Raw genomic sequence first — 15,464 nt, 5'->3', positions numbered from 1 at the left:
GTTTGGAAATACCTTCTAATGAATAATGCACTGCCTGACTGTGCAGGCAATATATCATGGTTCGATGGTTGACATGTCATGAACACACGAAAACACCCTACAGAAACCCTCTGCTCCTATACCATATGATTTTATATTGCTTCCCAAGTACCATTTCCAACCAGCTAGGCATTGCCCAATCTTAAAATATATCACATGAAAAGGAATTCCCAAGTATTTTTCACCATAGTTAACATTCACAGCCTGTCGATAATTGGATTAACAATAGTCTTCCTTTAATTGATTGCCTGACCAACAAATACTGCTAGGCTACAACTGTGGACGCCAAAGCATGGTTTACTTTGATTTATGTAACCTTTTTTTCCCATGTGAATGTCATTTTGTCTTGAGATCCCCAAGATTTCAAAAGTTACTAGATGTGAGGCTATCTGTTATTGTCAATGGTTGTCAAGCATTAGTATTAAAAGTAGAAGGGAAATTGGATGATTTTTATAAAACAAAGTATTTGAAACAGCTTGTACTAAAAATAAAGAAACAGATACAGTTGTTCTATGTCACAATAGAAGTAGGATGTTGCACGAGTCTTGCAGCACTTTTGTCATTTTTTAGAAATGTATTTATCTTATGCAGCAGAGAACATGAAGGAGAATTAAATTTGCAATAAATTTTAAATTAAATTGATATTTCCATTCATTTGTGTCTGTCCAAATAGTATCATGCAAGAAATCATTAATGACCATATATTTCAGCCATTCATCATGTAGCGAAATTGGTCTAAAGTTCCTCTATAAATCCTGCCATTAAGAAATGCAATTAAGATGAAAAGGCATACTCCAAAAAAGCCTTGCTGTCCTGATGTTTTTGCACTACGTTTCCATACAGAAGAGCTTGTAGGACACATTTATCCGTGCTATTCTCTCATCCTGTCCGCGCGGACAGAAAATCACCACACACGGACGTTTTTTCCTAGTTAATAGTGTCCGTCCGGACAGATAATACTGTCCGCCGGACACAATTCCCCCCGAGAAAGTTGTCCTACGGACATAATTCCCGTGGAATAGTGTCCGTGAGACGCCCGGACACTATTCCCTGTCACACCCCCAGGTCACCTATATTGGCGAAACAAGCACAAAGTTCAGACTCCGCTTCAATAACCACAAACTAAGTATCCGCAATAATAACCCAGGTTTCCCTGTTGCCGAACATTTTAATCTCCCCAATCACAACTTATCTGACCTCAAATGTGTAATTCTCTACGGCTTCTTCAAAACCGCCCATGAAAGAAACAACCGGGAACTAAAAACCATCTTACGCCTCAACACACACAACAATGGGCTCAACAGGGATCTCTCTTTTATGAGCATACATGCTAAGCTAAATACCAATAAGGTCTAGTTTCTTCCATTTCATTAGTACAACTGAAGAAGAGCCGTGTAAACGCTCGAAATATTTTGTTACCTATTTAACGTTCTAAGTAATAAAGTTGGAAATGAAAGTATCATTTTTTTCCATTTTTTTTCTTTTGTGTATATATATATATTGTATATAATATATATATATATATATATATATATATATATATATATATATATATATATATAATACGTATAATATATATATAATACGTATATAATATATATACAGTATATATATATATATAATATATATACAGTATATTTACACAGAAAAACCAGATACGTCATCACGCCAACACAATTTAAGTAACTGACACCACTCCACACGAAAACAATATTGCGGAAAACTTTAACAAGGAGGAAATATTTTAAGAACAAGGTAAGGCTTAAAAAGTAGTAATTCTGCGCTAAAACTTCCATATTCAAGCAACAGTGGGTTGATAATAACCAATTTAGAAACGCTTTCACTTTCTTAAGCATTATTTTCAGGACCAGCAAAGAAAAGGCTGTTAGAATTACACAGATATTCCGAGATTCTTTCGTATGGAACATTGCCCTGCTTTACTAGCAGCGACGTACACACTATTTCAAAGAATAAGGAGAGTTGGGGAGGGGGGGGGGGAATTCACGGCTGATTTAAGTATGAGGTATGAACCGGAAGGCCGTACTTCGAATGAACGTTCCCCCGACTGATGGAGTTGAAGGGTGGGGGGGGGGGGGGGTGGTGGGGAGGGGGGGGGGGAGAGCTACCCCTTAACGCACGTCATCTTTACGAGCTAGCATGACAACTTTAATCACATCTTCTATCCATCTATGCATAATCACGTCTCTACCTTATTGGTTAGGATTAGCCTATTTGGGAAATTCCATATAATATTGTTGTATATCAAGACGCAAAGCAACCGCAGATGTGAAATATTGAAAGTTTGATATAAAGGTAAACCTAAAATCGCCTTGTTACATAACCAAACGTAATCGGAAGATCTCGTGGTGAAATTTCCTTTTAAATCTGGTGGGCCATTATCGGAGCACAATATGTGAAGTTGATATGTTTGGCATCAAATGTGAACTTGGAAACGATTATTACGAATATAATTGTGAGCTTTATACACTCTAAAAGTATCGTGCTGCAACAATACCAAATCCAAGGTCTGTATTTAAACATGCATATTCAAATCAACGGCTTTGTCACTGTAATGAGCTTCTTTGATATTGTACTCGCTTGCTGTTTCGGTACTTATGTTAAAAAAAAGGATCAACACACGTACGCACACAATGATTCATCAATAATTCATAGATAGTACAATGCTTTATGTGTTAATTATTCTTTGTGTATTTTTCCTATAACTTACAGGATCAATGGGGAAACATATCATGTTAATCCATATCTTCGTTTGTGCTTCTCTGTTCGGCGTCCTGTACGCGAGCCCAATGAAAGTCGGTTGTTTTTACCGAGGACCGCTACTAACGCGAACAATGGGTGAGTTGCCCAATAACTTCATATTTACTCTTTCAGCAAAAAAATGAATATTATTTTCTTCTCACAACTATGCGAATGATATTCGTAGCACAGATGATAAGACATAATGAAACAGGAAACTGTTATGCATAAGTCAATAAACTATACATTCGTAAGAATAACAACTCTTGTAGACAATGTTCTCGTCATATTAGTTTAGTTCTTAAGTCTGAAATAGTAATGCTCTCTATGTATATCCATATATGATGATCTGGTTTTTGCATAATTTATTCCAGCCTGACTTTCTTTCGCAATCTATTACTTATTTTAATTGGATAGTGTTTGAAGAACACATTGAAGAACTATAGTTCTTCTATAGCATATAACTATAGTATATAACTATAGTTATAGAAGAACAACGTTTCTTATAATCATCGTTCCGCTCCTTGTGATAAGAAGAAACAATTATAGCGCTAAAACTTTCATATTCAAGCAACAGTCGGTTGATAATAACCAATTAAGAAACGCTTTCACTTTCTTAAGCATTATTGTCAGGACTGGCAAAGAACGGCTGTTAGCATTACACAAGCAGGCCAATGGTCTACACGAATGAATATCGGCGTCGGTTACTATTGTGATATTTCTTGGTAAGTATATAATATATAGTCAAGACGATAGTCGCCTTCTTATACATTCTTCGTCGTACTACGGTTTGAAATACATTGCTGCAATACCTGGTTTTTTTCTTGAGAATGTTTATGTTAAAAAAGTCTAAGATTCAATGTTTTCACATGTGTTGTAGGACTGAATGATTGAGACCTTTACTAGCAGCGACGTACACACTATTTCAAAGATTAAGGAGTGGAGGGAAGAGGTGGGGGGGGGGGGTAGCTAATTCAAATTCACAACAGATTTAAGTACGAGGTATGCACCTTAATGGAAGGCCGTACTTCGAATGAACGTTCCCCAAACTGATGGAGTTGAAGGGGAGTGTCGGGGAGGGGGCGGGGGAGCTATCCTTAACGCACGTCAGCTTTACGAGCTAGCATGACAACTTTAATCACATCTTCTATACTTCTATGTATAATCACGTCTCTACCTTATTGGTTAGGATTAGCCTATACGTGATTTATACTTACAGCTGTCTTCTGCTTAAACCGTGCATGCTGATTTAGATTAGGTGGTTGCTGGTTTTACAAATTTGTTTAATACAACCCAGGAGTATTCTGAAGAATTAATATCACAATTTACTTTAGATCGAAATCAGGGAAGCTTCAGGCAAAAGTTTTCATCATCTAACCACATAACATGTGACGCTTTAAGCTTAAGGTGACAGTCACTTGCAATTGGAATCATTATTTGATGGGGAATGTAGTGAAATGCGTGTTGTAGAAGGAAAGAACAAAAAAAGTGATGATTTGGGAAATTCCATATAATGTCGTTGTATATCAAGACGCAAAGCAACCGGAGATGTGAAATATTGAAAGAATGATAAACAGGTAAACTTAAATCGACTTGTAACATAACCAAACGTAATCTGAAGATCCCGTGGTGAAATATATTTGAAGTTGACATGTTTGGCATCAAATTATGAACCTGGCAACGATTATCATGTAACCTCAATTACCAATAAAATTATCAGCTTTATACACTCTAAAAGTATCGTGATGCAACAATACCAAATCCAAGGTTTGTATTTAAACATGGCAAATCAAACGGCTTTGTCACTGTAATGAGCTTCTTTGATATTGCACTCGCTCGCTGTTCCGGTACTTTTGTTAAAAAGAGAAGAATCCACACACGTACGAACACAATGATTCATCAATAATTCATAGATAGTATCAATTCTATATGTTTATTATTCTTCGTTTCTTTTTCCTATAACTTACAGGATCAATGGGGAAACATATCATGTTAATCCATATCTTCGTTTGTGCTTCTCTGTTCGGCGTCCTGTACGCGAGCCAAATAAAATCCGGTTGTTTTTACCAAGGACAACTACTAACACGAACAATGGGTGAGTTGCCCAATAACTTCATATTTACTCATTTCAGCAAAAAAATTAATATATTTTCTTCTTCTCACAACTATGCGAATGATATTCGTAGCACAGATGATTAGACATAGTGAAACAGGAAACTGTTATGCATAAGTCAATAAACTACACATTCGCAAGAATAACAACTCATGTAAACAATATTCTCGTCATATTAGTTTAGTTCTTAAGTCTGAAATAGTAATGCTCTCTATGTATATCCATATATGGTGATCTGGTTTTTGCATAATATATTCCAGCCTGACTTTCTTTCGCAATCTATTACTTATTTTAATTGGATAGTGTTTACATTTGAAGAACTACAAGTTTTTTTGTTATAATCATCGTTCCGCTCCTTGTGATAAGAAGAAAAAAATTCATGAAAGCGCCTCTTGTAAAGATAACATTTCGAATGAGTAAAGCTTTATTAAAGACTCGCCTGATTCTACTATTACCTGTTCGTAAACTCTCTCAACTTTAGACTCCTCTCTAGGCTTTAGCAATTGCAGTGGGCTTGAAACAGATAATGAAGAGTTTTTAATCATAATCATAATCAGCAGTTAGTTTACGACGCTTTAGCAACCACACATGTGGTAGAAACCCCCACGGGTTTATGGATTACAACTTTTACGTCTGGTAGCTTCCAATTAACATGTAAACCAAATTTGGAATCTGTTCTATTTAAAAAGTCTTTTCAGATGGAAAAAACCGTAGATTGCTCTTTGATGAGAATCCCATTATACTATGACCCGGCCGGGTGTGGATCCAGGATTGCTAAGCCTCACAGTGTTTCAAATGCCACCGCCTTTATCAACTCGGCCACATCACAGTTTTTATGTGTATCTTATGTATTTGATCAGTTGGTACATCCATAAGAAATGACATAAAAACGTTACTATTAAGTTTGTGTGTATATATTCTTCTACATAGGAACATGCGGTGAAGATAATGTTTGTTCCTGCTATGAAGATGACTACGGCGATCTCATCGCAGACTGCGGTGGCAGTAACTTACATGAGGTTCCTGGCAAGCTGCCGATTAACACTTCTTACATGTATGTTTATAAACCTAATCATACCCACTTATTTGTTTTGCCTTCAGCCATTTTTTTTCAGCAATAGTGTTACAAGTCAAGCGCTTTTTGATTTGAGTACTTTCGAGTACTTGATGCTTCGAGAGGTCCGAGTACATAGTTTTTGAATCAGAGTACGAATACGAGTTCTTGTATTCATCTCGGTACTTTTCAAGTACTTTCCGAGTGCTTTTTTGTTGTTCAATATACAGGGAGCTTATGCTTTTACTTTTCGAGTAGTGAATACTGCAACACTACAACCACGAGGAGGTTAACAAAGGAACGTGAAAGCAAAAGGGTTTAGGTTTAAGTTCTGCTTAAAAGAATCAAATGTAATGGGGTTGCCCCTGTGATCAAAAGGATTTGATATGGTTCACACGTTTATATTATCGTACATAAAGTCATAATACAGGGTCTTATTATCTATAACAAATATTGTAGTTATTACATATAGCCTGGTTTCCAAAATTATTCAATCGAATCATAATAAGAGGTTTCGACCCACGCACTGAAAGCTTGCCCACAGGATTCCAGAGATGTCATCCTCTCTATACAATTACAATAAACAATTAGATCCTTCCGAAAGCCGCTAAGCTCTGATCGAAGAAATGTTTCCAAACCAGCCATCATATCGACGTGCCTACGTATACACGTAGCCTATACAACTTTTCTAATCCGTGAATATCCTTTACTTTCAATCTACAGTCTTCAACAGTGTGTATTAAATAAACTCGTTCGCTTTATGTTATCAGGTTTACCTGACCAATTAATATTAGCTATAACACTTTCAATTTCTTTAATGAAGTTTGGAGGGGGATTTGGCAGTACTATACAAAAATGCAATTAACTTTGAAAGAGCAAGAGTCTTAATAATAACAAGACAACCTATACTGTAGTGAGATCCCGTATAAGGACCAAATCCAAATGCATGCTTTGTACGCGCGATCGGTTCGGCACGAAGTGTAACCGAAAGGAATATTTCCATCATTTGTAATACTTAGTCAACGGACCGAGTGATAAAATTGATAACAACATCCTGTATGAAAACAGGCTAACGTTGAATATCATAATGGCCAAAGGGAAACATATAACATTTCTCTAGATTAACTGAAGAGATATATAGTTCTAAGCGTTTCATTTAATGAATTCTTACTCTCGTCAAGGACCAATGCAGTGTCATCAGCATATTGAATGAGTCTGGTTTCCTTAACCTCGATTACGATACCTTTACAATTCGTACTTATATTTGTGTACAGATTTAGGATTTCAGCGCAGGGTATACACAGATAGGGAATGAATGGATCAATGAATGAATAAATGAATGAATGATTGGATGAATGAATGAATACTGGTGACACTAAAGGCCGATTAAGAAACTGCAATACGGTATAAATTCCATTATGTAATACTTTCCATCCTTAGGCGCAAAATATGTAAATACATGTTAGTCCGTTGTGGCAATCTTAGAGTTCATAAGTTGTGAATATACTTGCAAACAATCACCCAAACTCACACGATGAATTGTAAGTAAGGAATAGAGTTAAAATATTTACGAAGGGTACATAGGCTAAGCAGAGACACTGCATTTAATTTGTGGGACAGAAAATTGTCTGTTTTGGAATACACTCCCTCATAAAACTCCAAACTAGGATCCTCATGAATCGTATAAAGTCGAATATCTCTGGTACTTATACCCCCGAGTGGTATGCGTAAATGGTATAATGTCGCATATCTATAATTGACTCAGCTTAAATGGTATAATGTCGCAGATCTAGTACTGTGACTGAGTGGTATGTGTAAACGGTATAATGTCGCAGAACTAGTGCTTTAGACTGCGTGGTATGCGTAAATGGTATAATGTCGCAGATCTGGTACTTTCACTGAGTGGTATACAGAAATGGTATAATGTCGCAGATCTATAATTGACTCAGCGTAAATTGTAGAATGTCGCAGATCTATTGCTTTAGACTGAGTGGTATGCGTAAACGGTATAATGTCGCAGATCTGGTACTTTCACTGAGTGGTATGCGTAATTGGTATAATGTCGCAGATCTATAATTGACTCAGCTGCGTAAATGGTATAATGTCGCAGATCTAGTGCTTAGAAAAGGTGGTATGCGTAAATGGTATAATGTCGCAGATCTGGTACTTTCACTGAGTGGTATACGTAAATGGTATAATGTCGCAGATCTAAAATTGACTCAGCGTAAATTGTAGAATGTCGCAGATCTATTGCTTTAGATTGAGTTGTATGTGTAAACGGTATAATGTCGCAGATCTGGTACTTTCACTGAGTGGTATGCGTAAATTGTATAATGTCGCAGATCTGGTACTTTCACTGAGTGGTATGCGTAAATGGTATAATGTCACAGATCTATAATTGACTCAGCTGCGCAAATGGTATAATGTCGCAGATCTAGTGCTTAGAAAAGGTGGTATGCGTAAATGGTATAATGTCGCAGATCTAGTACTGTGATTGAGTGGTATGCGTAAATTGTATAATGTCGCAGAACCAGTGCTTTAGACTGAGTGGTATGCGTAAATTGTATAATGTCGCAGATCTGGTACTTTCACTGAGTGGTATGCGTAAATGGTATAATGTCACAGATCTATAATTGACTCAGCTGCGCAAATGGTATAATGTCGCAGATCTAGTGCTTAGAAAAGGTGGTATGCGTAAATGGTATAATGTCGCAGATCTAGTACTGTGATTGAGTGGTATGCGTAAATTGTATAATGTCGCAGAACCAGTGCTTTTGACTGAGTGGTATGCGTAATTGGTTTGGTTGTTAAATCGAAAAGTTAAAGACTAAGTCAACTGTAGCTTATTTATAGCCCTGACTCCGTTTTCCATATTACTTTCTACTTTTAATTGGCTTCATTCCATTTAAGATACATACACGAAACCAAGATACGTGAAATTCCATCAGATGCTTTCGTTGGGACGCCTAAGCTTCTAAAACTGTAAGTCTGGACAACAAGCTTATTAAACCTTCATTAAGAAAGTTGTAATGAGAATTATTTCATCATTTCGATACACTGAGATATGCCATGAACTATTCTTGACTATAGCATTTACATATTTATGTTGCAAGTTTATATTCCACATAGTTTGGAAATGTTCACAAAAGTTATGATATTTAAAATACAATTACTATGCTTCCATCAGGCCATCTTTTACTCTGAGCTTTAAAATTGTATTATTTGTTAAGCTTTGTTATTCGTACTGTTTGTTTGTATGTTTGTTTACTTTATCGATCCGCATTTCACAATTTGAAGCGGATAGGATTGGCTTTGTCGTAGCGCAGTGTTTCTGAATTATTTCCACTATTTGCATCCCTTAGTCATTGAAAACAACTTTGGCGCGACTACACTAACCGTGGAGGAGTGCCGGAGGATCGCTTAGTGCCCCCACGCCCTGGAAGAAAGCACAAATTGGTTCAATGTAGGAGCCAGAGCCTAAAAAGGCGGACATTACCATCGGATTTTACATAATATACAAAGAGTTCCGGAAATGTGTTGTTTATACTTATGTATAGCTTTGCACGATATTGAGTCCTGACTTGCATCCCTACGAGTGCGTTGCATCCCAGGTTAAAAAACGCTGTCGTAGAACTTGCATTTGTGACCATTCTAAGAAGAAGGGAAAGGTCTCATTTTCTGCCATAATGTTTCATTGTTTGCGTAAGAAAGTCGAAAACTCTAAGACAGTCAGGTTATTTAGGGGCATGGAAAGTTACCAAAAGAGAGAGAGGGAGTAGAATACATCGAGCCAGCTGAAGGTCTTTCTCAGACAATCTTTAAAAAATTTCCCCGTAATTTTGATATTGTTCCTAAATTTCCATCTCTGTTATAAATTTTGACTTTTCATGGCCAACTGGTCGACATTTTATAGCGAATTTTTAAACTTTTTATCAGACAAACTTTCTTCGAAAGTTTGACTTGTTAGTTCCAAATTTCGATTTATTTCTCGAAATTTCGATATTTAATTTTAATTATCGACTATTTTTCTTCATGAATCTGGATTAAATAGAAAAATATTTCTGACATTCTCACTAATTCGTCTCAAAATGTTTACTATTTTAACCTTGTTTCTCGGGTTTTTGGTAGACTATAAAAAGCCGAAAATTCGTGGAACAAGTCGACACCTTTATATCGAACTTTCAACTATTCTATTTGAAGTTTTCGACTATGTTACTTCAAAATAAATTTGCACTGAATTCTCAAAATTATGAAAATGTCAAAGTTCCCTTCAAATTTGATTTCCTCTTCTCAAAAATGTTGACATGTTCCTAAGAACGTTTGACTGTTTCTCTATAAAAATTATGAAATTTAGACTTTTCATGTTGGAAGTTGGAACGTATAATTTTTATCTCAGTAATATTTTTTTCTTTCGGCTGTTAATTGTAATTTGTACTATGTTTGACGAAAGTCACAGACAAACTGAAGGAAGTTCGATGTCCCATCGAAACTTTTAATTTTCATGTCAGGTCTTCGACTTTTTTGTCGAAATATCTAGATAAAATAAATGATTAGGCATCTCTACAGAGTCCCAAGCCTACACTATCACTTTAGCTGAACCTTTCCGCTTCTTCTTCAATACAGACAAATAAACACTGTTGTATTCAAAGCTTGAGCATGGTCAACAGTGTGTGTATTCATTCGTTTTGCAACCAGGCAACGCGAATAAGGAATACTGAGCTCCTCGGCCTTTTGGCTACTATCATGTGTAGTATCTGTTCCTTTCGAGGGGAATGGTGATGCACACCCAACGATGATCACACAGTCTGCACAGTCCCGATGCAAGGGGACTGGGGTTGAGAGCGGATCAGTTGTTTGATAGTTTGGTTTTCGTGCCCAGGTTCTTTCCTAGGCGAATTTTCCTTAAAAAAAAGGAATAATGAGATATCGATGCGTTTCGGTTTCCCATAAGAAGAAATACACTAAGATAACTGAGATTTTAGTATAGAAGAATGTTTGGGTGCACTTACTGTATAGTTGGAGATAATGGTTCTCTCGTGTAATTCCTTAACAATCGGATCAAGCTAATTTCCATATATTTCCACCATCCACAGAGCACTGACCGACAGCGACATAGAAATTCTTCACAGTACAAGCTTCCGCGGTATCCCAGACCTATATTGCCTGTACGTCAATGTAACTCTTCATGGTTTGTCCGAAATTTTTCCAAAGGAGTCCAAGCAAACAAGTTAGCTATGAAATAATGACCCTGCATCATTAATTAACACCCCTAACATACTTTAAAAGAATAATTTTAAAAGAACGGATAAAATCATATTAATTAAAATCATAACTTAAAATTTAAATTATTTGTTCAGTTAAGTTATCCCTGATACAAGGTCAGCCACTTCAAAAGTACAAACACTTGGGTGACTTAAACTCTCTACAATATATGAAATATATCTTTACATTCATTGAAAACAATTATTTCCTTCTTACACATGTGTAGGAGTTTGGTAAACAATACGTTGAAAACGTTTCCGGGGAATGTTTTTGAAGGACTGTCATCGCTAAATTTCTTGTAAGTAAACACGAAGCTATTTTCATTTCTCAAAAGATGATGTCATAAGGGATATTGTAAGGGTTATCGTAAGATATATCATGAGGGATATTACGAAGGATATCATAAGATATATCATAAGGGATATCATGAGGTATATTATGAGGGATATCGTAAGGGATATCGTGAGGGATATCACGAGGGATACAAAGAGAGATATCATATGGGATATCACGAGGGATATCGTAAGGGATATCATGAAGGATATCGTAAGGGATATCATAACGGATTTCATGAGGGATCTCATATGGGATATCATGGGGGATATCATAACGGATTTCAGATGGGATATCAGATGGGATATCACGAGGGATATCGTACGGGATATCATAATGGATATCATGAGGGATCTCATAAGGGATATCATGAGGGATATCAAGAGGGAAATCATACGGTATTTTATAAGACATATCGTAAGATATATCATGAGGGATATCATAAGGGATTAGGTTCTACAAGGTTCTATAACTTTTCGTAAACGAGCTCTGTTGATATATGTATAAAAATCGAAAAAGATCGTTGAATTTCAAGCTTAGTGTGGTGTATGGGCACCTAGCCCTTATACCGCTGTGACATTATGACGTCATATGTTCAAAGGTGCAAAAAAAGAATGAGTTTAATTGTTTTATTATTATACATTGTCAAACAATGTCAATGTCATGAGGTCAGTGTAGTTGAATGGTTCAAAGCAGTGTTCCTCCAAAGTCCTTCGAAACCGTGAGTCTCATCTTTAATTTGGGTCGGGGGGGGGGGGTGCTTCCCCTTGGCATGGGATGATGTTCCCCTGTGAATGATCATGACATCTCTCTTGGAATTGCCTACATTTAACGATTTCACTAGATTTTAATACCAAGGTAGAAAAACTGTGGTTGTAACTAAAAGCCAAACCACAAATACTGACTGCTTTTATAGTGGAATTTTACAAGTTGAGGTTCTCACGTTTAAGGTTAGCTCAGTGGAGAAGGGCGGAAGATAAGTTCTTATATCGTCAGGGAGAACGGTCGAAGGGAAGGGGTCTAAGAGAAATTAACTTACCTTTTTAAGATGGAGGGTGCTTAGATGCAACCTTTTGCAAATGTTTCGAAACTTTTGAAACAATTCCGACTTTGCAATCTGCGCCTCCTTCACAATTTTGCAAGGTCGGTAATAGTGGAGCCATAGTTTCCCCTTATGGGAAACCAAACAAGGCAAAAACATAAATAAAGTAATAGCCAAATAGGCACATTTTCTCGAAACTGTGATGATTGGCAAATATTCTTTTAGTTAATACGGCGACGTCATCAATAAATTAGTGTTTTTAGCTAATCCTTTGCATCAAAAGAAAACTTGGTAAGAAGTTATTAAATGATCCTTCGAATATCTAATTTACACTATTTCAAAAATGATTATAATAAAACTCGATAATTCCCCCCACATTAACCGTTGTTTTTCTCTCTCATCAATTGCTTAGGTACTTAGGGGACAATAACTTGCAAACTTTACCTGAGAATACTTTCAAAAGGGTGCCCTTGCTTCAAATTTTGTAAGTTGCCCATTTTTCAATTGAGTTAAGGTTGATGATGTTTGACAGCGAAAAGAAGGGTATGTGTGTGTGTGTTTATTATTTTTATAGCAGAATTCTGTGAGATATCAACTTTTGAATGACGGATAACTGGAAATTCATATTTGTTTTATGGAAGGAAAAGGAAAGTTTACAGAAACTTGGGAAGAATATATATATATGCAAATTTACGGGGTTTCATACAGGCATCACCTCGTCATAATAATTTTCTCCCATAGAGATGTAAACAAGTTTTACTCATTCTACTATAACTTTTACTTAGTTAAATGTAGATCGCGAATTGGGCCTATTCGGCAGCAGAAGCAAACTAGAAAGCTGCTTAACTTAGTGATTCTTTACCACATCTTGCGTAACAAGAAAGCGTTAAAGTTTTGACCATTATTGAAGTGAAGCGATCAACAAAGGTTTATTGTACAAATGCGGACTAACCTATAAAGTACGAACTTCATCCAAAGCTTTACTTTGGCAACAAGAGTATTATAAATTACAGACTTCAGTTTCCTATTATTGCTCGCTGAATTGGTTATGCCCATGACGTCATATTATCAGGTGATGAAATCAATAAAGTTTCACGCCCTCATTCTGCATTCCTTTTCGCTTGGTCAGCTGTTAAAAATTTGCTGACTAAAATGAAGAACATGTCTATCGACATGTCCAAATATTGTCTACTCTTTGACTCAACAAAGCAAGAGAGGAACTTTTTAAAATCTACTGCTTAGACATTTCTATCAATAGAGAATCGAGAAAAGACAAATTAATACTTACAACTGTTAATCCAATGCCCTCGTAGAAGGAAAAAGAGAACAAATGATAGGCACACCATAGATCTTGAAAGTAATGTTTATACACAGCTAGTTTCTGCTCTCATTTGCTGGAACTCTTTCAGGCCAACTATTATGGAAAGCTGTGTGCGATCCGCGGGATCTAAAGGTTAAAAAAGGCACACTAGTCAACTCACTACGTAGGTATTTTAGATTAGACAGAATTATTGGCCCACGTACCTCTGCTCACCTTCGCGTTTCTGCCTTACGGTTACTCCCCTACATCCCCCCCCCCCCCCCCCAATGAGTCAACCTCAGTAAGAGACTGCTACTCGGACAGTGCAGTCAGTGCTGGCCTGCCCCCCAGTTTTATTATGTTCTTTTGTTATCAAGTATAAATGTTCTCATCTCACTATAGGTGTAGAAAAGGGGGGGGGGACGACACACACACAACACGGTAAAACTATTGTATACGGTACCTTTCACATCATTGCTTTAGGTCAGGTTATAAAGATATGCCTTTTGTAAATTCCTAAAAATTACATCAGGAAAACATGATGATAACTTGTTTCTTTTATCTTTAGGGATGTGAGTGACAATGATATACAACAATTATCAGTGGGACTCTTCTCCCAGATCTCATCGCTGGACCATTTGTGAGTAGAACTCCGTTAAGAAGCGTAATATTATCCTCCGTGCATGGACATGGACGTACATTCTTTAATAATAAGTTCACTGCCCAAAACATTTATCGGATATTGTCATGTTTACCATAAAAGCAACAGCTCAACCGGTTTGCTCTATTGTTAACAAGAGAACATAGTTCTTTGTTCATACTATACTCTCTTGCAACCCCCCCCTTCCCCCGCCCCTGCGGACACCAGTGTCCTTGAATGAAGTTGAACAACTTAAAATTACGTCTTGCAGATTATTATCGTTATTAAGATTATTATTACTATTATTATCGTACTTTTTGTTATTTGATAATTTTGCGATATTTGATTCTGATATCTAGTAAGATGTATAATGTTATTATCATTTTTATGAACATGATTCATTTATATTCCTACGATATGAAAAGAGTCACATAAACTAAACATTATGGACCGAATTGTATCCATTAACCTTTAATCTGTTAAAATTCTATGACGGTGTGTCAAAGCTAGATTAATTTGAACTATAGAATAAATGTCGTCAAAATGTAGACAAAACACAAATAGTTGGCTTCGGAAAGAAGGAATGTTTTTAGAGCATAATGTTTGACACTTTCCTTAGCAATATATCTTTTTAATCGTTTTTCTACAACACAAGTTACTCTCTTTTTTTGACAGATGTCTGAGCAACAACAAGATAGAGGTGCTTCAAAGAAAACATTTTGAAGGACTCTCCAATATGTCTTCACTGTAGGTTTTGTAAGAAATGCTATGAATTAAACAGTAACTATGAAATGTTAAAGCGGCGGCCAGTGCCGATGTGGCCGGTGCGAACTCCCATGGTCCGGGCACTAGGGGCCCGATGTCAAGTGCGGTAAAATGTAACCACTCATTCGTTGGAGCCTGCCGTCGGTCATATAGGCCGCC

General features: G+C 36.6%; 1 protein-coding gene across 4 annotated transcripts in view; it reads left to right on the top strand.

The window, feature by feature from the left end:
• The first annotated feature begins 2,673 nt into the window (after positions 1-2,673).
• Positions 2,674-15,464, top strand: part of LOC139964535 (uncharacterized) — a 33,213-nt gene continuing 20,422 nt past the window's right edge. For 2 of the 4 annotated variants that reach the window (XM_071966172.1, XM_071966170.1), the window contains exons 1-9: positions 2,974-3,521; positions 4,766-4,891; positions 5,840-5,963; positions 8,874-8,945; positions 11,057-11,128; positions 11,452-11,523; positions 13,013-13,084; positions 14,469-14,540; positions 15,216-15,287. In XM_071966172.1, the coding sequence (XP_071822273.1) occupies positions 4,771-4,891; positions 5,840-5,963; positions 8,874-8,945; positions 11,057-11,128; positions 11,452-11,523; positions 13,013-13,084; positions 14,469-14,540; positions 15,216-15,287 (677 nt within the window). In that variant the 5' untranslated portion in view covers positions 2,974-3,521; positions 4,766-4,770. Of the gene's footprint in view, positions 2,896-2,969; positions 3,522-4,765; positions 4,892-5,839; positions 5,964-8,873; positions 8,946-11,056; positions 11,129-11,451; positions 11,524-13,012; positions 13,085-14,468; positions 14,541-15,215; positions 15,288-15,464 lie in introns of those variants that run through there. The other 2 variants (XM_071966171.1, XM_071966173.1) reach the window with 2 other exon arrangements.

Source organism: Apostichopus japonicus, chromosome 23, assembly GCF_037975245.1.
Source record: "Apostichopus japonicus isolate 1M-3 chromosome 23, ASM3797524v1, whole genome shotgun sequence".
Taxonomy (NCBI): Eukaryota; Metazoa; Echinodermata; class Holothuroidea; order Aspidochirotida; family Stichopodidae; genus Apostichopus; species Apostichopus japonicus.
This window is presented reverse-complemented; position numbering and strand designations above follow the sequence as displayed.